The sequence below is a fragment of the Engystomops pustulosus genome, unplaced genomic scaffold, assembly GCF_040894005.1.
Source record: "Engystomops pustulosus unplaced genomic scaffold, aEngPut4.maternal MAT_SCAFFOLD_159, whole genome shotgun sequence".
NCBI lineage: Eukaryota > Metazoa > Chordata > Amphibia > Anura > Leptodactylidae > Engystomops > Engystomops pustulosus.
In genome coordinates, this window is record NW_027285039.1 from 200,083 (window position 1) to 224,709 (window position 24,627).

A 24,627-nucleotide genomic window follows, 5' to 3' on the forward strand; every position below is an offset into this window, starting at 1 on the left:
AGAAGTAGTACTGTGCACTATATATATATATAGATACAGGAGAAGTAGTACTGTGCACTATATATATATATATATATATATATATATATATATATATATGAGAAGTAGTACTGTGCACTGTATATATAGATACAGGAGAAGTAGTACTGTGCACTATATATATATATATAGATACAGGAGAAGTAGTACTGTGCACATATATATATATAGATACAGGAGAAGTAGTACTGTGCACTGTATATATAGATACAGGAGAAGTAGTACTGTGCACTATATATATATATAGATACAGGAGAAGTAGTACTGTGCACTATATATATATATAGATACAGGAGAAGTAGTACTGTGCACTATATATATATATATAGATACAGGAGAAGTAGTACTGTGCACTGTATATATAGATACAGGAGAAGTAGTACTGTGCACTATATATATATATATATATAGATACAGGAGAAGTAGTACTGTGCACTATATATATATATAGATACAGGAGAAGTAGTACTGTGCACATATATATATATATATATATATATATATATATATATATATACACAGGGGAAGTAGTACTGTGCACTGTATATATATATATATATATATATATACAGGAGAAGTAGTACTGTGCACTGTATATATAGATACAGGAGAAGTAGTACTGTGCACTGTATATATACAGGAGAAGTAGTACTGTGCACTGTATATATACAGGAGAAGTAGTACTGTGCACTGTACATATACAGGAGAAGTAGTACTGTGCACTGTATATATATACAGGAGAAGTAGTACTGTGCACTATATATATATATATATATATATATTATATATATATATATATTGTGGGGATTTGGCCCAGTAGAGACCGTGGGAGCGGGGTGCTAGGATGCAGTTTCAAGACAGGGACACCAGGATACAGTCCAAACAGGTCTCGCCTGCGTTTATTGCAGCAAAATAAAACCAGCCTTTACATACAGGTATTTAAATAAACAAAAGAAAACCTACCCGTCAGGGTGCTAACTATACAATGAGTCCACTAACTCACGCTAAACAAAAATCACGTGGCTGCTCCAGACACACAGGTCAGAGCTGTGTCCTCTCAGCCTCCTTCCACAGAGAGACAACCCACTCAACTCTGCTGAGTCCTTTTATCCAGGCTAATTAGGCTGCTCCCATCACCTGTGTCCAAGGTGCTGGACAAACCCACCTCAGCACTAAGGCCTTGCATAGAAGCAAAACCTAGGGGAAACATACCGCCCATCCACAGTTAACCCCCTCAGTGTCTCACATACCCTCCCCCTCTGTTTGACCCTGTGGGGACGAACACTTTTGGCCATCAGACAGTGGGTACGGGATAGGGCATCGGCATTCCCATGCAGCTTTCCTGCTCGATGTTCCACCGTGAATTTAAAATTCTGGAGCATTAGGAACCACCTTGTGACCCTGGCGTTCCTCTCCTTGGCCTGACTCATCCAGGTTAGGGGAGAGTGATCGGTCACCAGTGTAAACTGCCGCCCTACCAAATAATACCTCAGGGATTCCAGAGCCCATTTGATCGCCAAGCACTCCCTCTCAACTATACTATAGTTCTTTTCAGGAGGTGTGAGCTTGCGGCTCAGGAATGTTACAGGATGTTCCTCACCCTCCACTACTTGGGACAGGACAGCCCCTAAGCCCACGTCAGAAGCGTCAGTCTGCACAATAAAGGTCTTGGTGAAGTTAGGGGTGATCAGTACCGGTCCCTCGCACAAAACCGTCTTAAGTCGCTGAAACGCCCCCTCAGCCTCTTCACTCCACTTTACCATCACCGCCCTGCTACCCTTAGTCAGGTCAGTCAGAGGTGCCGCTATTGTCGCAAAGTCGGGGATAAATCGGCGATAATAGCCCACTATGCCCAAAAAAGCCCTCACTTGCTTCTTGGTCAAAGGTCGTGGCCACTGCTGGATCGCCTCTACTTTGTTTACTTGGGGTTTGATGACCCCTCGCCCAATACGGTACCCCAGGTAACGGGCCTCTTCCAGTCCCAGTGCACACTTTTGGGGGTTCGCTGTCAGCCCTGCCGCCCTCAGGGAGTCTACCACTGTTTGTACTTTGGCCAGATGACTCTCCCAGTCGTTACTATAGACTATAATGTCATCCAAGTAGGCCGAGGCATAACTCCGGTGAGGTTTCAGCACGAGATCCATTAACCTCTGGAATGTGGCGGGAGCCCCATGTAGCCCAAAGGGGAGTACCACGTACTGAAAAAGCCCATCAGGGGTAACAAAAGCGGTCTTCTCTTTAGCCCTGTCGGTCAGGGGTACCTGCCAATACCCTTTCGTCAGGTCAAGGGTGGAGAAGAACCTAGCCTGTCCAAGTCGTTCTATCAACTCGTCAACCCTGGGCATGGGATAGGAATCAAACTTGGACACCTCGTTCAACTTCCTAAAATCATTGCAGAACCGTAGGGAACCATCCGGTTTAGGAATCAACACAATAGGACTCGACCAGTCACTTTTAGACTCCTCGATAACCCCCAGGTCTAACATCTGCCTGACTTCTTCGGCTATGGCAAGCCGGCGCGCTTCAGGGACCCGATAAGGTTTTTGGTGTACCCGGATGTGGGGTTCGGTTATGATGTCATGCTTGACGACTGAAGTACGACCCGGTAACTTAGAGAACACATCCACATTTCGGAGCACAAACTCCTTCGCTTCCTGAATCTGGGCCCTGGAGAGGGACTCCGAGATCCGTACTTCAGGCACCTTGGCAACGGGTACACCTACCTCCGGTGTCCCCTTCTTGGAGACAGACGCCTTCTCTACTCCCATGGCCATCAGGGACTCTCTTTCCCTCCATGGCTTTAGGAGGTTCACGTGGTATATCTGTTCGGGTTTCCTCCTCCCCGGCTGAGATACCCTGTAGGTTACCTTCCCCACTCTCTCCATGACCTCATATGGCCCTTGCCATTTGGCCAAGAATTTGCTCTCCACGGTGGGCACTAGAACTAGCACTCTGTCTCCTGGGTTAAAGGTCCTGAGTCTGGCTGTCCTATTGTAGACCCTAGACTGGGCCTCTTGTGCCCTTGTCATGTGCTCCTTTACAAGGGGCATTACCGCCGCTATGCGGTCCTGCATAAGGGAGACGTGTTCTATCACACTACGGTGGGGGGTCCTCTCCTGCTCCCAGGTCTCCTTGGCTACATCCAAAAGCCCACGTGGGGAACGGCCATATAACAGCTCAAAGGGTGAGAAACCCGTGGAGGACTGGGGAACTTCACGTATGGCAAACATCAAATAGGGCAACAAACAATCCCAGTCCTTCCCATCTTTGCTGACCACCCTCTTTAGCATCCCCTTCAAGGTCTTATTAAACCTCTCGACCAGACCATCTGTCTGAGGATGATACACAGAGGTGCGGAGCTGTTTAACCTGCAGTAACTTACACATCTCCTTCATTACCCTAGACATGAATGGGGTACCTTGGTCAGTCAAGATTTCCTTGGGGAGGCCTGTGCGTGAGAACACCTGGAACAGCTCCCTAGCAATAGTTTTGGAGGAGGTGTTCCTTAGTGGAATCGCCTCGGGATACCGCGTAGCGTAGTCCAGGATAACTAGGATGTATTGGTGCCCCCTGGAGGACTTGACTATGGGGCCAACCAGATCCATTGCAATCCGTTCAAAGGGCACTTCTATGATCGGAAGCGGAACCAAAGGACTCCTGAAGTGGGAGACCGGGGCAGTAAGTTGACACTCAGGGCAGGAGCTACAATACCGGGTTACCTCCTCCCAAACCCCGGGCCAGAAAAACCGCTGCAGGACCCTCTCTCGGGTCTTCTCAGCACCTAAGTGCCCTCCCAGCACATGTTTGTGTGCCAACTCTAGCACCAACCTGCGGTGAGATTGGGGTACTACAAGTTGCTCAACCTCCTCACCCCGTATCTGGTCGACCCTATACAACAGTTCCCCAATAATCACCATTCGGGGGTATATTTTATCAGCCCCTGGTATTTGGAGTACCCCATTTATCACCTTGACATTCTCTCGTGCTTTAACCAAGGTAGGGTCCTGTAGCTGTGCAGCCCCAAAATTGTCCCGGGAAATCTCAAGGTCCAGCATGTCGGCCACCTCCTCGTGGCCCTCGACCTCACCAGCAAGGACCTCTAGGGGAGAGAATTCATCACATGGGGTCACCCCTACTGCTGGTGTGGGTACATCGGCCTCAAAGGGTTCGGGGGCCAAGGCCGGACACACCTGATGTCCATTGTCTGCAACAGTTCCTGAGGTGGGTCTTCGGCCCCAGAGGTCCCAAAACACGGGTAAGTCTCTGCCGATAATAGCCTCATGGAAAAGGGTCCCCACCACCCCCACTTCATGGGTAACAGAACCACAAGGGGTATGTAGGTTGATGACGGCAGTGGGATATTCGCGAGTGTCCCCATGTATACATAACACTCCCACTTTCCGCCCGCTGTACAGTCCAGGGTCAACCCAAGTTCCCCGCACCAGGGTGACCAGACTCCCGGAGTCTAGCAAGGCTTCCACTGTGTGACCACCGATTGTGACCATGCATACTTGGGGTTCTGCATCCGTGACTGACTCCGCCGACAGAACCGGTCGGGCAAACAGCGACACTCGCCGGGCCTGGCTGCAGTCCATTGGCTCCACTGACAGTGGACAGTTGGCAGCAATATGGCCCATTTCATGACACCGCCAGCACTGGATACGGCCATGACCTCTGTCACGAGCCTCACTGGGTTTCTGGGTATCCACGCCCCCCAATGAACCCCCTCCCAACCTGACATGTCTCCCCTTTTCCGCAGTAGCAGTCTTACCGGCTGGTTTGGTGACCCTGTCACTGGCACTGCTTCGTGAGGGAGAGGTAAGTAGAAGGTCCTCCGTAGCCCGATACCTCTCTACAAGGGACACAAGATCCTCAGCTTTTGTGGGGCCGGCCTGCCCAACCCACCGCTGGAGCCGAGAGGGCAGAGAACGGGTGAATTTGTCGAGGACCACTCTCTCTACCATCTGTGCGGGGGTGCAGTCCTCTGGTTGCAGCCACTTCCGGACCAGATGGATCAGGTCATGCATTTGGGAGCGTGGGGGTAACTTTTCTGAGTAAGCCCACTGGTGGACCCGGCTGGAGCGGACTTGAACGGTGACCCCAAGACGAGCCAGAATCTCCGCCTTTAGCTGGGGGTACTTACGGGCCTCCGTCTCACTTAGGTCGTAGTAAGCCTTCTGCGACTCGCCGGTCAGGAACGGTGCCAGGACATCTGCCCACTGCTCAGCCAGTAACTCCTCTCGCTCAGCTATTCGTTCGAACACCGTGAGATAAGCCTCCACGTCGTCGGTCGTCGCCATTTTTTGCAACGCCTTCTGTACCGCAGCCCGTGCGGAATGCTGGACCACCGGGTACCCCTGCAGACCAGTACGGGACCCCTCAGCAGTCGTCGCCTGCGGTGCTGCCATCATGCCAGAAAACTTCTCCATCAACAGCTGGAACATGGCTCGGGATTCTTCCTGCTGCTGGCGGGACCTCTCCTCCTGCAGCTGAAACATGGCTTGCTGCTGTCGGGACCTCTCCTCCTGCTGCTGGAGCATGGCTTGCTGCTGTCGGGACCTCTCCTCCTGCTGCTGGAGCATGGCTTGCTGCAGCTGCCGATTAGCCAGGGACTCTTCCTGCTGCTGCTGCCGATTAGCTCTGGCCTCCTCCTGCTGCTGGCGGGATCTCTCCTCCTGTTGCAGGAGCATGGCTTTAATAAAGTCCTCCATCTTGGCTTTATCCTGCAATTTGCCTGCTGCTTTCACCCAGGCCATGCAATGTTGCAGGATGTAGCGAGCCTGTCGGGTGTATGTCTTTTGAACTGCCCGCAATCCGAAGCACCATATGTGGGGATTTGGCCCAGTAGAGACCGTGGGAGCGGGGTGCTAGGATGCAGTTTCAAGACAGGGACACCAGGATACAGTCCAAACAGGTCTCGCCTGCGTTTATTGCAGCAAAATAAAACCAGCCTTTACATACAGGTATTTAAATAAACAAAAGAAAACCTACCCGTCAGGGTGCTAACTATACAATGAGTCCACTAACTCACGCTAAACAAAAATCACGTGGCTGCTCCAGACACACAGGTCAGAGCTGTGTCCTCTCAGCCTCCTTCCACAGAGAGACAACCCACTCAACTCTGCTGAGTCCTTTTATCCAGGCTAATTAGGCTGCTCCCATCACCTGTGTCCAAGGTGCTGGACAAACCCACCTCAGCACTAAGGCCTTGCATAGAAGCAAAACCTAGGGGAAACATACCGCCCATCCACAGTTAACCCCCTCAGTGTCTCACAATATATATATACAGGGGAAGTAGTACTGTGCACTATATATATATATATACAGGGGAAGTAGTACTGTGCTCTCTGTCCCAGGTCACGCTCAGCAGTTCGGCGGCTCTGAATGCGGATGTGGTGAATGAGTTTGTGCTGGAGATTTCGGCGCAGTGCGGTAGTGACATCGCCGTCGGGCAGCTCTTTGTCCGGATCCTCGATGACCTCCCAGAACCGCAGTGTGAGCCCCAGTTTTCCAGCCAAGGTAAAGTGATTATGTTGTGGACTACGGGAGAGTAACTTGTATCTGCACTGATACACTGCACCAAACCCTCAGCAGTGAGCGCTGTGTGTAGTGGCCACATGTGACGTTGCGATCTCTCGTTGCAGTTGGAGACACGGTGCAGGTTTACTCCAGCGTTCCGGCCTCCAGCACTGTATACGTCGTCACCTTACGGGAGCCAAAGTACAGTCCAGTGGTGGTAAGTAGCCCCCGGGGAGCTGCGGCTGCGGTACCTACCCCACGAGCACCGCGCTGGCTACACGAATGTCCAAAAATAGAAAGGTCTGAAAATAGTTAAGAATTCAAACTTTTTGCTTCACATTTTTTCATTCCAAAGTGAAATCGGAAGAAGCGCGGCGTCCGATTATCAGCCGGTACCGAGAGATCCGAGGAGTAATGGAGAGGCGGCGCTGGCGACCCCAGGGAGGGCACTGTATAGATTCTATACGTTAGGGATGGGGCAGATAATGAGCAGATACCAGGGGCAGGAGACTGCGCTCAGCGGGTCAGAACATCGCGTCCTGGTGCCGGAGGAGCCTCGGGCGGCTGGGGACTTACCTGCACAGAGTGGCCTCACCTAATGATCCAACAGAACCTAATCTCAGATGGAAGCTTCAACCCTCCAGCACATTGTGGTTCTGAATAGACTGGGTCAGACTTCTGGATGATACCGAGGAACGCGTCCCAGCGCCGGGGAGACGCCTCCTAAAGGGTCGGGAGCACGGACGCCCCTGACTGAGGTGCATAACGTGATCCGATAGAAGAAGACGTGGTGTCCCACAGGAACCTCCTGCACCCCCAGGGACACGGCTGAAAGTCTGGGGGACATTGGGGTCTCCGGCAGCACCTGTCAGCAGAAACGGACCTAATGAACCACTGGCAGTATGTTGCCCGCAGCAGAACACCTTCCAGATGATGTTTCTGTCATGACCCGGTGCGGTGGCAGCATCCAGAACATCTACCTCAAAATGAGATGTAAACTGGTTGTATAAGTCAAGGAGGCGGAGAGTTTAACACTGAAGTCCAGCTCTCTCCTCCTCGGCCCCTTTCACTGTAATTGAAGGTCCTGCATCCAGACACATCACTAACCAGAACTCCTGAAGACCGATGTGTTATGTCAATCACAGAGGAGGAGGCGGCGTCCAGAGCTCCCACCTTGACTTCAGTGATAAACTCTCCGCCTCCTTGACTTCACAGCAGTGTCTCTCTCTGTACTGCAGCTCCCTCTTCCCCCCTCACATACACGGCAGTGTCTCTATGTGCAGCAGCTCCCTCTTCCCCCCTCACATACACGGCAGTGTCTCTATGTGCAGCAGCTCCCTCTTCCCCCCTCACATACACGGCAGTGTCTCTCTATGTGCAGCAGTTCCCTCTTCCCCTCTCACATACACAGCAGTGTCTCTCTATGTACAGCAGCTCCCTCTTCCCCTCTCACATACACAGCAGTGTCTCTGTATGTACAGCAGCTCCCTCTTCCCCTCTCACATACACGGCAGTGTCTCTATGTGCAGCAGCTCCCTCTTCCCCCCTCACATACACGGCAGTGTCTCTATGTACAGCAGCTCCCTCTTCCCCTCTCACATACACAGCAGTGTCTCTCTATGTACAGCAGCTCCCTCTTCCCCTCTCACATACACAGCAGTGTCTCTCTATGTACAGCAGCTCCCTCTTCCCCTCTCACATACACAGCAGTGTCTCTGTATGTACAGCAGCTCCCTCCTCACATACACAGCAGTGTCTCTCTATGTGCAGCAGCTCCCTCTTCCCCCCTCACATACACAGCAGTGTCTCTCTATGTGCAGCAGTTCCCTCTTCCCCTCTCACATACACAGCAGTGTCTCTCTATGTACAGCAGCTCCCTCTTCCCCTCTCACATACACAGCAGTGTCTCTCTATGTGCAGCAGCTCCCTCTTCCCCTCACATACACAGCAGTGTCTCTCTATGTGCAGCAGCTCCCTCTTCCCCTCTCACATACACAGCAGTGTCTCTCTATGTACAGCAGCTCCCTCTTCCCCTCTCACATACACAGCAGTGTCTCTCTATGTGCAGCAGCTCCCTCTTCCCCTCTCACATACACAGCAGTGTCTCTGTATGTACAGCAGCTCCCTCCTCACATACACAGCAGTGTCTCTCTATGTGCAGCAGCTCCCTCTTCCCCCCTCACATACACAGCAGTGTCTCTCTATGTGCAGCAGTTCCCTCTTTCCCTCTCACATACACAGCAGTGTCTCTCTATGTGCAGCAGTTCCCTCTTCCCCTCTCACATACACAGCAGTGTCTCTCTATGTACAGCAGCTCCCTCTTCCCCTCTCACATACACAGCAGTGTCTCTCTATGTACAGCAGTTCCCTCTTCCCCTCTCACATACACAGCAGTGTCTCTCTATGTACAGCAGCTCCCTCTTCCCCTCTCACATACACAGCAGTGTCTCTCTATGTGCAGCAGCTCCCTCTTCCCCTCTCACATACACAGCAGTGTCTCTCTATGTGCAGCAGCTCCCTCCTCACATACACAGCAGTGTCTCTCTATGTGCAGCAGCTCCCTCCTCACATACACAGCAGTGTCTCTCTATGTACAGCAGCTCCCTCTTCCCCCCTCACATACACAGCAGTGTCTCTCTATGTGCAGCAGCTCCCTCCTCCCCCTCACATACACAGCAGTGTCTCTCTATGTGCAGCAGCTCCCTCCTCCCCCCTCACATACACAGCAGTGTCTCTCTATGTGCAGCAGCTCCCTCCTCCCCCCTCACATACACAGCAGTGTCTCTCTATGTACAGCAGCTCCCTCTTCCCCTCTCACATACACAGCAGTGTCTCTCTATGTGCAGCAGCTCCCTCCTCCCCCCTCACATACACAGCAGTGTCTCTCTATGTGCAGCAGCTCCCTCCTCCCCCCTCACATACACAGCAGTGTCTCTCTATGTACAGCAGCTCCCTCTTCCCCTCTCACATACACAGCAGTGTCTCTCTATGTGCAGCAGCTCCCTCCTCCCCTCTCACATACACAGCAGTGTCTCTCTATGTGCAGCAGCTCCCTCCTCCCCCCTCACATACACAGCAGTGTCTCTATGTCCAGCAGCTCCCTCTTCCCCTCTCATACACAGCAGTGTCTCTGTATCTCTGCCCCCACACTCCAGGAGGTGATTGCTCTGCAGTACGGCAGTAGATGATTGGCTGTTCCTGTTCTGTAACGTGTGACATGTGACTCTCTGTCTCCAGTGTAAGATAACGCGGCCCAGTCCTTCCCCATTCACCATCCTGCAGAATGGACACGTCCTCGCCCCGGCCTCAGGATTCAGTAACGCTGCGGCGGTGAGTATGGCGCATAATCGCTGGTCATGTGCTCCATTCACACCTGACAGTAGCGTCTTCCCACAGACCTATCAGCTGCAGATCCTGGTGACCGACAGCCTGGGGAACACGTGTAACGGGACGCTCACCATCAAAGTGCTGCCCGTCTACAACAACCCCGTCAACTTCACGTAAGTGCCGAGGCCGAGGGTCATGGGGGAAGCGAGGCCGAGGGTCATGAGTGGGGAGCGAGGCGGAGGGTCATGGGGGGGGCGAGGCAGAGGGTCATGAGTGGGGAGCGAGGCGGAGGGTCATAAGGGGGGGGCGAGACGGAGGGTCATGGGGAAGGGGCGAGACGGAGGGTCATGGGGGGGGGCGAGACGGAGGGTCATGGGGGGGGGCGAGACGGAGGGTCATGGGGGGGGGGCGAGATGGAGGGTCATGGGGGGGGGCGAGATGGAGGGTCATGGGGGGGGGCGAGATGGAGGGTCATGGGGGGGGGCGAGATGGAGGGTCATGGGGGGGGGGCGAGATGGAGGGTCATGGGGGGGGGCGAGATGGAGGGTCATGGGGGGGGTGCGAGATGGAGGGTCATGGGGGGGGGCGAGATGGAGGGTCATGGGGGGGGGGCGAGGCGGAGGGTCATGGGGGGGCGAGGCGGAGGGTCATAAGGGGGGGGCGAGGCGGAGGGTCATGAGTGGGGAGCGAGGCGGAGGGTCATGGGGGGGGCGAGGCGGAGGGTCATGGGGGGGGCGAGGCGGAGGGTCATAAGGGGGGGGGCGAGGCGGAGGGTCATAAGGGGGGGGCGAGGCGGAGGGTCATGGGGGGGGCGAGGCGGAGGGTCATAAGGGGGGGGGCGAGGCGGAGGGTCATGGGGGGGGGGCGAGGCGGAGGGTCATGGGGGGGGGGGCGAGGCGGAGGGTCATGGGGGGAGGTGGAGGGTCGGGGGCAGGCTTCAGGCATCGCTGCCCCTCACAATGTTCTGTCTCTCAGGACCTCCTCTGTGTCTGTCACCATCATGGAGAATGGAGGACCCAACCAGATGGTGACCACGGTGAAGGCACAAGGCAGCCACGTCCTGTACGAGATGATCACGGCCACCGCAGACTATTACATCCAGTCCGGTGCGTTATAACGACTATTACAGGTCGTCTCTCTGCACCCCATGTATATATTACACTCTACCCTCTTCACAGGGACCGGGACCATCAGGTCCACCTACAACCTGGACCTGGAGACGACCCCATCCCTGGTCACCACCGTACTGGAGGTCCGAGCCTACGACCGCTACCAGAGGAGCAACAGCGCAACCGTCACCGTCACCATCAACGTGCTGGACGTCAACGACATCGCCCCAAAGTGCAGCCCCGCCATCATAGTGTGAGCACAGAGAAGTAGTACTGTGCATATACACAGGAGAAGTAGTACTGTGCACTGCCCATATACAGGAGAAGTAGTACTGTGCACTGTATATATACAGGAGAAGTAGTACTGTGCACTGTGTATATACAGGAGAAGTAGTACTGTGCACTGTATATATACAGGAGAAGTAGTACTGTGCACTGTATATATATACAGGAGAAGTAGTACTGTGCACTGTATATATATATACAGGAGAAGTAGTACTGTGCACTGTATATATATACAGGAGAAGTAGTACTGTGCACTGTATATATATATATACAGGAGAAGTAGTACTGTGCACTGTATATATATACAGGAGAAGTAGTACTGTGCACTGCCCATATACAGGAGAAGTAGTACTGTGCACTGTATATATACAGGAGAAGTAGTACTGTGCACTGTATATATATACAGGAGAAGTAGTACTGTGCACTGTATATATATATATACAGGAGAAGTAGTACTGTGCACTGTATATATATATATACAGGAGAAGTAGTACTGTGCACTGTATATATACAGGAGAAGTAGTACTGTGCACTGTATATATACAGGAGAAGTAGTACTGTGCACTGTATATATACAGGAGAAGTAGTACTATGCACTGTATATATACAGGAGAAGTAGTACTGTGCACTGTATATATACAGGAGAAGTAGTACTGTGCACTGTATATATATACAGGAGAAGTAGTACTGTGCACTGTATATATATACAGGAGAAGTAGTACTGTGCACTGTATATATATACAGGAGAAGTAGTACTGTGCACTGTATATATATATATACAGGAGAAGTAGTACTGTGCATATACACAGGAGAAGTAGTACTGTGCACTGCCCATATACAGGAGAAGTAGTACTGTGCACTGTATATATACAGGAGAAGTAGTACTGTGCACTGTGTATATACAGGAGAAGTAGTACTGTGCACTGTATATATACAGGAGAAGTAGTACTGTGCACTGTATATATATACAGGAGAAGTAGTACTGTGCACTGTATATATATATACAGGAGAAGTAGTACTGTGCACTGTATATATATACAGGAGAAGTAGTACTGTGCACTGTATATATATATATACAGGAGAAGTAGTACTGTGCACTGTATATATATACAGGAGAAGTAGTACTGTGCACTGCCCATATACAGGAGAAGTAGTACTGTGCACTGTATATATACAGGAGAAGTAGTACTGTGCACTGTATATATATACAGGAGAAGTAGTACTGTGCACTGTATATATATATATACAGGAGAAGTAGTACTGTGCACTGTATATATATATATACAGGAGAAGTAGTACTGTGCACTGTATATATACAGGAGAAGTAGTACTGTGCACTGTATATATACAGGAGAAGTAGTACTGTGCACTGTATATATACAGGAGAAGTAGTACTATGCACTGTATATATACAGGAGAAGTAGTACTGTGCACTGTATATATACAGGAGAAGTAGTACTGTGCACTGTATATATATACAGGAGAAGTAGTACTGTGCACTGTATATATATACAGGAGAAGTAGTACTGTGCACTGTATATATATACAGGAGAAGTAGTACTGTGCACTGTATATATATATATACAGGAGAAGTAGTACTGTGCACTGTGTATATACAGGAGAAGTAGTACTGTGCACTGTGTATATATATATATATATATACAGGAGAAGTAGTACTGTGCACTGTATATATACAGGAGAAGTAGTACTGTGCACTGTATATATATATATATATATATATATATATATATATATATATATATACAGGAGAAGTAGTACTGTGCACTGTATATATACAGGAGAAGTAGTACTGTGCACTGTATATATACAGGAGAAGTAGTACTGTGCACTGCCCATATATACAGGAGAAGTAGTACTGTGCACTGCCCATATATACAGGAGAAGTAGTACTGTGCACTGTATATATACAGGAGAAGTAGTACTGTGCACTGTATATATATACAGGAGAAGTAGTACTGTGCACTGTCCATATATACAGGAGAAGTAGTACTGTGCACTGTATATATATACAGGAGAAGTAGTACTGTGCACTGTCCATATATACAGGAGAAGTAGTACTGTGCACTGTATATATATATACAGGAGAAGTAGTACTGTGCACTGTATATATATACAGGAGAAGTAGTACTGTGCACTGTATATATATACAGGAGAAGTAGTACTGTGCACTGTATATATACACAGGAGAAGTAGTACTGTGCACTGTCCATATATACAGGAGAAGTAGTACTGTGCACTGTATATATATATACAGGAGAAGTAGTACTGTGCACTGTCCATATATACAGGAGAAGTAGTACTGTGCACTGTATATATATACAGGAGAAGTAGTACTGTGCACTGTCCATATATACAGGAGAAGTAGTACTGTGCACTGTATATATATATACAGGAGAAGTAGTACTGTGCACTGTATATATATACAGGAGAAGTAGTACTGTGCACTGTATATATATACAGGAGAAGTAGTACTGTGCACTGTATATATACACAGGAGAAGTAGTACTGTGCACTGTATATATACAGGAGAAGTAGTACTGTGCACTGTATATATACAGGAGAAGTAGTACTGTGCACTGTATATATACAGGAGAAGTAGTACTGTGCACTGTATATATATACAGGAGAAGTAGTACTGTGCACTGTCCATATATACAGGAGAAGTAGTACTGTGCACTGTATATATATACAGGAGAAGTAGTACTGTGCACTGTATATATATACAGGAGAAGTAGTACTGTGCACTGTATATATATACAGGAGAAGTAGTACTGTGCACTGTATATATATACAGGAGAAGTAGTACTGTGCACTGTATATATATATACAGGAGAAGTAGTACTGTGCACTGTATATATATACAGGAGAAGTAGTACTGTGCACTGTATATATATACAGGAGAAGTAGTACTGTGCACTGTATATATATATATATATATACAGGAGAAGTAGTACTGTGCACTGTATATATATATATACAGGAGAAGTAGTACTGTGCACTGTATATATATACAGGAGAAGTAGTACTGTGCACTGTATATATACAGGAAAAGTAGTACTGTGCACTGTATATATATATACAGGAGAAGTAGTACTGTGCACTGTATATATATACAGGAGAAGTAGTACTGTGCACTGTATATATATACAGGAGAAGTAGTACTGTGCACTGTGTATATACAGGAGAAGTAGTACTGTGCACTGTATATATACAGGAGAAGTAGTACTGTGCACTGTATATATACAGGAGAAGTAGTACTGTGCACTGTATATATACAGGAGAAGTAGTACTGTGCACTGTATATATACAGGAGAAGTAGTACTGTGCACTGTATATATACAGGAGAAGTAGTACTGTGCACTGTATATATACAGGAGAAGTAGTACTGTGCACTGTATATATACAGGAGAAGTAGTACTGTGCACGGTGTATATATACAGGAGAAGTAGTACTGTGCACTGCCTGTATATACAGGAGAAGTAGTACTGTGCACTGTATATATACAGGAGAAGTAGTACTGTGCACTGTATATATACAGGAGAAGTAGTACTGTGCACTGTATATATATATACAGGAGAAGTAGTACTGTGCACTGTATATATATATACAGGAGAAGTAGTACTGTGCACTGTATATATATATATATACAGGAGAAGGAAGTGGTGCAGGTTTGGTTCTGGTGTCAGCTCAGAAACGGGAAGAGGCTACTGGAAGCTCAATTCGTCTCTCCTGGAAGAAGCAGAGATAAGACAATCCTTTGAGGACTTTCTTCAGAGCCAGGTACCATTGCTGGGCCTTTGTAGCAGTAAGTCAGAGTGGTGGGAGATGCTCAAGAAAAGGGTGGCGAGATTCTTCCGCCAGCTCTCGAGCCTCAGGAGCCTGGACAGGTACCGCCTGTATCAGGGCCTGAGGAGGAAACTCGAGCATCTCGTCTCGACTGGAGGTAGTCGTGAGGACATCTCCAGAGTGAAATCCTTGCTGAAGAGGTGTCAGTACGATAGACACGCATCTTTGGTTTTTGAGAGGGATTACGGGAAATACCGCTCGCCCGACCCTTACAGAAACTGCAAGATGTCAGTGAATGGTAAAGTTGTCACAGGACTGGTTGACAGTACGGGATCCCTGAAAAGGTCCAGATCAGGGATTCTGGAGGTCGTCAGATCCTTCTACTCGCACCTCTTGGGCAGGAAGGATCTAGATCGGGATGTGATGTCGGCTTTCCTGGCTGAAACTGTCCCTGAGCCAGGAGTAGACCCCTCTCTTGATGTTTTGACAGAGATGATCAGGGAAGAGGAAGTCAGCCGGGCGATTGAAGGGCTCGCCCTCAAGAAAGCGCCAGGTCCGGATGGCTTAACATCTGAGTTCTATAAGACCTTTAAGGACGCCTTGGTTCCCCTCTTGACTGAGGTATTGGGGTCAGAGGGTGGACCAGTGGAAGGGTTAATCTGATCAAAACTTACCTGCTGCCGTTGCTGATATATCTGGGCAGTGTGTGCATGTTGCCAGAACCCCTCTGGACTCGGGTCTACAGTCTGTTCTTCCAGCTGTTATGGGGGAATAGGCTGAACCTAATCAAGAGGGAGGTTACTTACCGCACGAGGAGACAAGGAGGGTTGTGTATGGTCAACCCTGTGGTGTTCCTAGTGAATACCTTTCTTAAGATCAATATCGCCAACCTCTGGAAAGAGAGGGCTCCTCCGTGGGTATACTCCTGCAGGGGATGGGCTCCTCCGTGGGTATACTCCTGCAGGGGATGGGCTCCTCCGTGGGTATACTCCTGCAGGGGATGGGCTCCTCTGTGGGTATACTCCTGCAGGGGATGGGCTCCTCTGTGGGTATACTCCTGCAGGGGATGGGCTCCTCTGTGGGTATACTCCTGCAGGGGATGGGCTCCTCCGTGGGTATACTCCTGCAGGGGATGGGCTCCTCCGTGGGTATACTCCTGCAGGGGATGGGCTCCTCTGTGGGTATACTCCTGCAGGGGATGGGCTCCTCCGTGGGTATACTCCTGCAGGGGATGGGCTCCTCCGTGGGTATACTCCTGCAGGGGATGGGCTCCTCCGTGGGTATACTCCTGCAGGGGATGGGCTCCTCCGTGGGTATACTCCTGCAGGGGATGGGCTCCTCCGTGGGTATACTCCTGCAGGGGATGGGCTCCTCCGTGGGTATGCTCCTGCAGGTGATGGGCTCCTCCGTGGGTATACTCCTGCAGGGGATGGGCTCCTCCGTGGGTATACTCCTGTAGGGGATGGGCTCCTCCGTGGGTATGCTCCTGCAGGGGATGGGCTCCTCCGTGGGTATGCTCCTGCAGGGAATGGGCTCCTCCGTGGGTATACTCCTGCAGGGCATGGGCCCCTCCGTGGGTATACTCCTGCAGGGGATGGGCTCCTCCGTGGGTATACTCCTGCAGGTGATGGGCTCCTCCGTGGGTATACTCCTGTAGGGGATGGGCTCCTCCGTGGGTATACTCCTGCATGGGGATGGGCTCCTCCGTGGGTATACTCCTGCAGGGGATGGGCTCCTCCGTGGGTATACTCCTGCAGGGGATGGGCTCCTCCGTGGGTATACTCCTGCAGGGGATGGGCTCCCCCGTGGGTATACTCCTGCAGGGGATGGGCTCCTCTGTGGGTATACTCCTGCAGGGGATGGGCTCCTCTGTGGGTATACTCCTGCAGGGGATGGGCTCCTCCGTGGGTATACTCCTGCAGGGGATGGGCTCCTCCGTGGGTATACTCCTGCAGGGGATGGGCTCCTCCGTGGGTATGCTCCTGCAGGGGATGGGCTACTCCGTGGGTATGCTCCTGCAGGGGATGGGCTCCTCCGTGGGTATGCTCCTGCAGGTGATGGGCTCCTCCGTGGGTATGCTCCTGCAGGTGATGGGCTCCTCCGTGGGTATGCTCCTGCAGGGGATGGGCTCCTCCGTGGGTATGCTCCTGCAGGGAATGGGCTCCTCCGTGGGTATACTCCTGCAGGGCATGGGCCCCTCCGTGGGTATACTCCTGCAGGGGATGGGCTCCTCCGTGGGTATACTCCTGCAGGGGATGGGCTCCTCCGTGGGTATACTCCTGCAGGGGATGGGCTCCCCCGTGGGTATACTCCTGCAGGGGATGGGCTCCTCTGTGGGTATACTCCTGCAGGGGATGGGCTCCTCTGTGGGTATACTCCTGCAGGGGATGGGCTCCTCCGTGGGTATACTCCTGCAGGGGATGGGCTCCTCCGTGGGTATACTCCTGCAGGGGATGGGCTCCTCCGTGGGTATACTCCTGCAGGGGATGGGCTCCTCCGTGGGTATGCTCCTGTAGGGGATTGGCTCCTCCGTGGGTATACTCCTGCAGGGGATGGGCTCCTCCGTGGGTATACTCCTGCAGGGGATGGGCTCCTCCGTGGGTATACTCCTGCAGGGGATGGTTTCGGCCTTTCTTCCAGGAATGGGAGACAGGAGGGCGAGTGAAGGATCTTCGTACACCGCATGGGCATCTTCCGGCTTACGCTACCCCGGTTCTGAAGGTGATTCGCCGGTGGGGTCTGGGAATGTGGGAGATCAGGACCATGTCGAGGAAAGTCCTTGACAAGAGGGTTCTGTTGACCCATTTCCAGAAGCCTCTGGCCCTCAGGGATTGCCCAAGTCGGGATCTGGGGGTGGGTTTGAGTTTATTGAATTCCATCAGGATCCCCTTGAAGTTTTGGGACGTGACTTGGCGCTGCTTCCATGGAAAGCTGTGTGTGAGGGACAATCTGAAGTGTAGGAGCTCTGAGGAAAGGGGTTGTCCCCGGGAGGAGTGCGGTGGCCTGCTGGAGAGCATGGACCACTTCCTGCTTCAGTGCCCCTTTAACACAGAGGTGTACAACCGGGTGGGCGCTTCCATCCATTGGCCCGGGTTGGCCGGTCTCTCCTATGCGGAGTGGGCCTATGGAGCATTCAGAGGCCTGGGTGGCCGGGACCGCTGCACATTATTCCTAGTCAGTCTAGTGGTCAGGTACCACACGTGGAACGCACGGTGTTTAGTATCATAAAGACAAAAGAGGAGTCCACGCCCCTCATATACCAAAAGAAAAGTAAACACTGTAATATATAATCTATACTGCAGGAGGATAAGACGGATGTGTAGAAGCAAAACTGCACAAATCTTTATTCATTCAAAAAATCCACAATATCAAAAATATTAAAAGACTGAATAAAAACATAAAAGTCAGAGACAAAATCCTCTAATGAACCCTAATCCGTGTTACTGTGTGCATGTACGGCCGCACGTGTGATAATACTTCCCCTCGTTATGTACACATGTAATGCCAGAACATCCAGGTCCAGTCCAGGGGAAGCTCCGGGACACGTGGTCAGTAGCGTTCCACGCGTTTCGTCGCACACCACGACTTCCTAAGGGTTAGATGTAGAGTTTTTCTTAGACAGACCCGGATAGTATCATTATTACCCCTTCTACGTGAGACTATACTCTGTGGATGGATGTTCCGGGCTTGTGGCCCCCAGTAATTTGGCTTCTGCCCCCCCAGGGATGTGGTTCCGCAGACGGCGCCAGTGGGTTACGTGTTTGCTGACTTTTCCTGCACAGATCCGGATTATAACGCCACGACGCTCAGTTACTCCATCATCCCCAACACCAACTCCCTGTACTCCTTCCGGATGCAGGGCTCCCAGCTACAGGTGAGGGCCACAGCATCTACTCGGGGGCCCCGTGTAGACCCGTGGGGGCCACTACCCTGTGATCCTTCTCTCCGCAGATTAACAACACGCTGAATTACGACTCCTATGAGATGGCGAGTGTCGGCTTCCAGTACTCGGCCACCGTGGTAGTGACAGACGGAGGGACCCCCAAAATGACCAGTGAGTACAGGGCCCCCAACATGGGGGGGGGGGCGGCACCACGGGCAGGGTCTGCGCTGGAGATGGCGCCTACTACTTTGAGTAATTATTTGTTACTTGGAAATCCACAGAACACCCCAAAAGTAGGACTGGGACCCCCAAACCAGCAGCCAGTGATACGACCCCTGATCAGTCGGCGCCGCCCTGGTGGCTGGAGCTGGGGGGGGCAGTGATTCTTCATGTTGCCACTTGTGTTTTTCAGCCAATATTCCGGTTTTCATCACGGTTACGGCAGTCAATAATTACAATCCCGTATGTGTCGGACCCTCCAGCTTCTCCGTCAATGAAAACGCCCCATTTGGGACCGTCGTGGGGCAGATAAACGCCACGGACGCCGACTACCCCTTCAACAATGTCCAGTTTTCCATTGACGGGGGTCAGAATCCTCCGGTCTTCTACGTGGTGCCCAGGACTGGTAAGACGCCCCGAACCCCCCAGGCACATCTTTATAATAATGCGGAGGTATCCACGTGTGGGGGGCTTAGATACCGGCTGTAGTGATGTCTCCATTACAGGGGAGATCAAACTGCTCGGCCCCCTGGACTATGAGACCACGAGCAGCTACTCGCTGAAGATGAAGGTGGTCGACCTCCATAACGACATTCTGCCGGATCCTGCCGACCAGAGGACAACCTTCTGCACCGTCACCATCAGCGTAACGGTAAGAGGAGTCCTGGAGACCCCCGGGATGTGGCCGCCCCCTGCCAGGGTCACCTGTGGCCTCTACTTGTATCTTCCAGGACTACAACGACAACCCCCCGGTCTGCACGCCGCCGTTCTATTTTGCGACCATCTACTCCACCCTGGTGACCACGGCCAACGTGGTGACATTGACCTGCAGCGACAAGGACGCCACGGCTCGCTTGTCCTACGGCATTGTGGGAGGTGAGGCTGGAGGGGGGGCATCCGGGGCACAAAATGAATTTGGTGATCACAGAATTCACACTTTGGGCACAGAATTGATATTTGTCGACCCGAATTGCCCTTTTGTCATTTTTGTGCAGACAAAATCAGTTAGACTTTTACAGAATGCACAAAAATCATTGGGGGTCATTTACAAATGGCCCGATTCGCGGTTTCCCGACGTGTTACCCGAATATTTCCGATTTGCGCCGATTGTACCTGAATTGCCCCGGGATTTTGGCGCACACGATCGGATTGTGGCGCATCGGCGCTGGCATACACGCGACGGAAATCGGGGGCGTAGCCGAACGAAAACCCGACGGATTCGGAAAAACCGCCTCATTTAAAACCCGAAAATGTGTCGCGAAAATTACACTTACCTTCACCAGGAATAGGCCAGGGAATTTCAGGGCATTCCAGCGCGCCTCCGGGGAACTTCAGCGCAGCAGCGCCACCTGGTGGACGGCGGAGGAACTACCTTAGTGAATACCGGCCGGACCCGAATCCACCGCAGAGAACGCGCCGCTGGATCGCGAATGGACCGGGTAAGTAAATCTGCCCCACTGTGTGATGCAGTTTATTTTGTGTCTCACGATATCATTCCATCTATTATGTAACCACAACATAACATAATAAATCTTGTTTAAACAAATGGAAGCTCCGCCCCCCCCCCCCCCCCCCCCTTATACAACCAAAGACCAATCTGATGGGCGATAGTTTTTTATTAAAACCTCTTATAATGAACTTGGACTTTCCGGCTGCAGGAGAAATCTCGCCCCGTCCTGACATTTTTCCAGCATTTTGGGATTTGTGGGTGGAGCTTAGCGAGCAGCCGTTATCTCCATTCTCCACTCCCAATTCTTTGAATTCTTGAATAGAAATTATTCCAATGATTCTGGAACATTTGATGTTTTTTCTCTATTCTCCATTCACAAGCATCAATCTCATTATTTCCAGTTCTTTCCTGTCAGATGGGCGGAGTCAGGATGTCTTTTCCAACTGACAGCAAAGATCCTAATTAGCATAATTCTCACTATAATACTGCCCCCTATGTACAGGAATATAACTACTATAATACTGCCCCATATGTACAGGAATATAACTACTATAATACTGCCCCCTATGTACAAGTATATAACTACTATAATACTGCCCCCTATGTACAGGAATATAACTACTATAATACTGCCCCCTATGTACAAGTATATAACTACTATAATACTGCCCCCTATGTACAAGAATATAACTACTATAATACTGCTCCTATGTACAAGAATATAACTACTATAATACTGCCCCCTATGTACAGGAATATAACTACTATAATACTGCCCCTATGTACAGGAATATAACTACTATAATACTGCCCCCTATGTACAGGAATATAACTACTATAATACTGCCCCCTATGTACAAGTATATAACTACTATAATACTGCCCCCTATGTACAGGAATATAACTACTATAATACTGCCCCCTATGTACAAGTATATAACTACTATAATACTGCCCCCTATGTACAGGAATATAACTACTATAATACTGCCCCTATGTACAGGAATATAACTACTATAATACTGCCCCCTATGTACAGGAATATAACTACTATAATACTGCCCCCTATGTACAAGTATATAACTACTATAATACTGCCCCCTATGTACAGGAATATAACTACTATAATACTGCCCCCTATGTACAAGTATATAACTACTATAATACTGCCCCCTATGTACAGGAATATAACTACTATAATACTGCCCCCTATGTACAAGTATATAACTACTATAATACTGCCCCCTATGTACAGGAATATAACTACTATAATACTGCCCCCTATGTACAAGTATATAACTACTATAATACTGCCCCCTATGTACAGGAATATAACTACTATAATACTGCCCCTATGTACAGGAATATAACTACTATAATACTGCCCCCTATGTACAGGAATATAACTACTATAATACTGCCCCCTATGTACAAGAATATAACTACTATAATACTGCCCCCTATGTACAGGAATATAACTACTATAATACTGCCCCTATGTACAGGAATATAACTACTATAATACTGCCCCCTATGTACAGGAATATAACTACTATAATACTGCCCCCTATGTACAAGTATATAACTACTATAATACTGCCCCCTATGTACAAGAATATAACTACTATAATACTGCCCCCTATGTACAGGAATATAACTACTATAATACTGCCCCCTATGTACAGGGATATAACTGCTATAATACTGCCTCCTATGTACAGGAATATAACTACTATAATACTGCCCCCTATGTACAGGAATATAACTACTATAATACTGCCCCTATGTACAAGAATATAACTACTATAATACTGCCCCCTATGTACAGGAATATAACTACTATAATACTGCCCCCTATGTACAAGAATATAACTACTATAATACTGCCCCCTATGTACAAGAATATAACTACTATAATACTGCCCCCTATGTACAAGAATATAACTACTATAATACTGCCCCCTATGTACAGGGATATAACTACTATAATACTGCCCCCTATGTACAGGGATATAACTACTATAATACTGCCCCCTATGTACAGGAATATAACTACTATAATACTGCCCCCTATGTACAGGAATATAACTACTATAATACTGCCCCCTATGTACAGGAATATAACTACTATAATACTGCCCCCTATGTACAAGAATATAACTACTATAATACTGCCTCCTATGTACAAGAATATAACTACTATAATACTGCCCCCTATGTACAGGGATATAACTACTATAATACGGCCCCCTATGTACAAGAATATAACTACTATAATACTGCCCCCTATGTACAGGAATATAACTACTATAATACTGCCCCCTATGTACAAGAATATAACTACTATAATACTGCCCCCTATGTACAGGGATATAACTACTATAATACGGCCCCCTATGTACAAGAATATAACTACTATAATACTGCCCCCTATGTACAGGAATATAACTACTATAATACTGCCCCCTATGTACAAGAATATAACTACTATAATACTGCCCCCTATGTACATGACTATAACTACTATAATACTGCCCCCTATGTACAGGAATATAACTACTATAATACTGCCCCCTATGTACAGGAATATAACTACTATAATACTGCCCCCTATGTACAAGAATATAACTACTATAATACTGCCCCCTATGTACAGGAATATAACTACTATAATACTGCCCCCTATGTACAAGAATATAACTACTATAATACTGCCCCCTATGTACAGGAATATAACTACTATAATACTGCTCCCTATGTACAGGAATATAACTACTATAATACTGCCCCCTATGTACAAGAATATAACTACTATAATACTGCCCCCTATGTACAAGAATATAACTACTATAATACTGCCCCCTATGTACAGGAATATAACTACTATAATACTGCCCCTATGTACAGGAATATAACTACTATAATACTGCCCCCTATGTACAGGAATATAACTACTATAATACTGCCCCCTATGTACAAGTATATAACTACTATAATACTGCCCCCTATGTACAAGAATATAACTACTATAATACTGCCCCCTATGTACAGGAATATAACTACTATAATACTGCCCCCTATGTACAGGGATATAACTGCTATAATACTGCCTCCTATGTACAGGAATATAACTACTATAATACTGCCCCCTATGTACAGGAATATAACTACTATAATACTGCCCCTATGTACAAGAATATAACTACTATAATACTGCCCCCTATGTACAGGAATATAACTACTATAATACTGCCCCCTATGTACAGGAATATAACTACTATAATACTGCCCCCTATGTACAGGAATATAACTACTATAATACTGCCCCCTATGTACAAGAATATAACTACTATAATACTGCCTCCTATGTACAAGAATATAACTACTATAATACTGCCCCCTATGTACAGGGATATAACTACTATAATACGGCCCCCTATGTACAAGAATATAACTACTATAATACTGCCCCCTATGTACAGGAATATAACTACTATAATACTGCCCCCTATGTACAAGGATATAACTACTATAATACTGCCCCCTATGTACAAGAATATAACTACTATAATACTGCCCCCTATGTACATGACTATAACTACTATAATACTGCCCCCTATGTACAGGAATATAACTACTATAATACTGCCCCCTATGTACAGGAATATAACTACTATAATACTGCCCCCTATGTACAAGGATATAACTACTATAATACTGCCCCCTATGTACAGGAATATAACTACTATAATACTGCCCCCTATGTACAGGAATATAACTACTATAATACTGCCCCCTATGTACAGGAATATAACTACTATAATACTGCCCCTATGTACAGGAATATAACTACTATAATACTGCCCCCTATGTACAGGAATATAACTACTATAATACTGCCCCCTATGTACAAGTATATAACTACTATAATACTGCCCCCTATGTACAGGAATATAACTACTATAATACTGCCCCCTATGTACAAGTAT

The 24,627-nt window shown here is 48.7% G+C and overlaps 1 protein-coding gene across 1 annotated transcript in view; it reads left to right on the forward strand.

Moving 5' to 3' along the window:
• CDHR4 (cadherin related family member 4) overlaps positions 1–24,627 on the forward strand; it is a 38,356-nt gene that overhangs the window by 4,795 nt on the left and 8,934 nt on the right. The window contains exons 3-13 of the mRNA XM_072131869.1: positions 6,396–6,558; positions 6,684–6,775; positions 9,796–9,888; positions 9,955–10,058; positions 10,861–10,991; positions 11,064–11,247; positions 18,810–18,960; positions 19,038–19,140; positions 19,382–19,594; positions 19,695–19,840; positions 19,920–20,064. Of these exons, the coding sequence (XP_071987970.1) occupies positions 6,396–6,558; positions 6,684–6,775; positions 9,796–9,888; positions 9,955–10,058; positions 10,861–10,991; positions 11,064–11,247; positions 18,810–18,960; positions 19,038–19,140; positions 19,382–19,594; positions 19,695–19,840; positions 19,920–20,064 (1,525 nt within the window). The remainder of the gene's footprint in view (positions 1–6,395; positions 6,559–6,683; positions 6,776–9,795; positions 9,889–9,954; positions 10,059–10,860; positions 10,992–11,063; positions 11,248–18,809; positions 18,961–19,037; positions 19,141–19,381; positions 19,595–19,694; positions 19,841–19,919; positions 20,065–24,627) is intronic.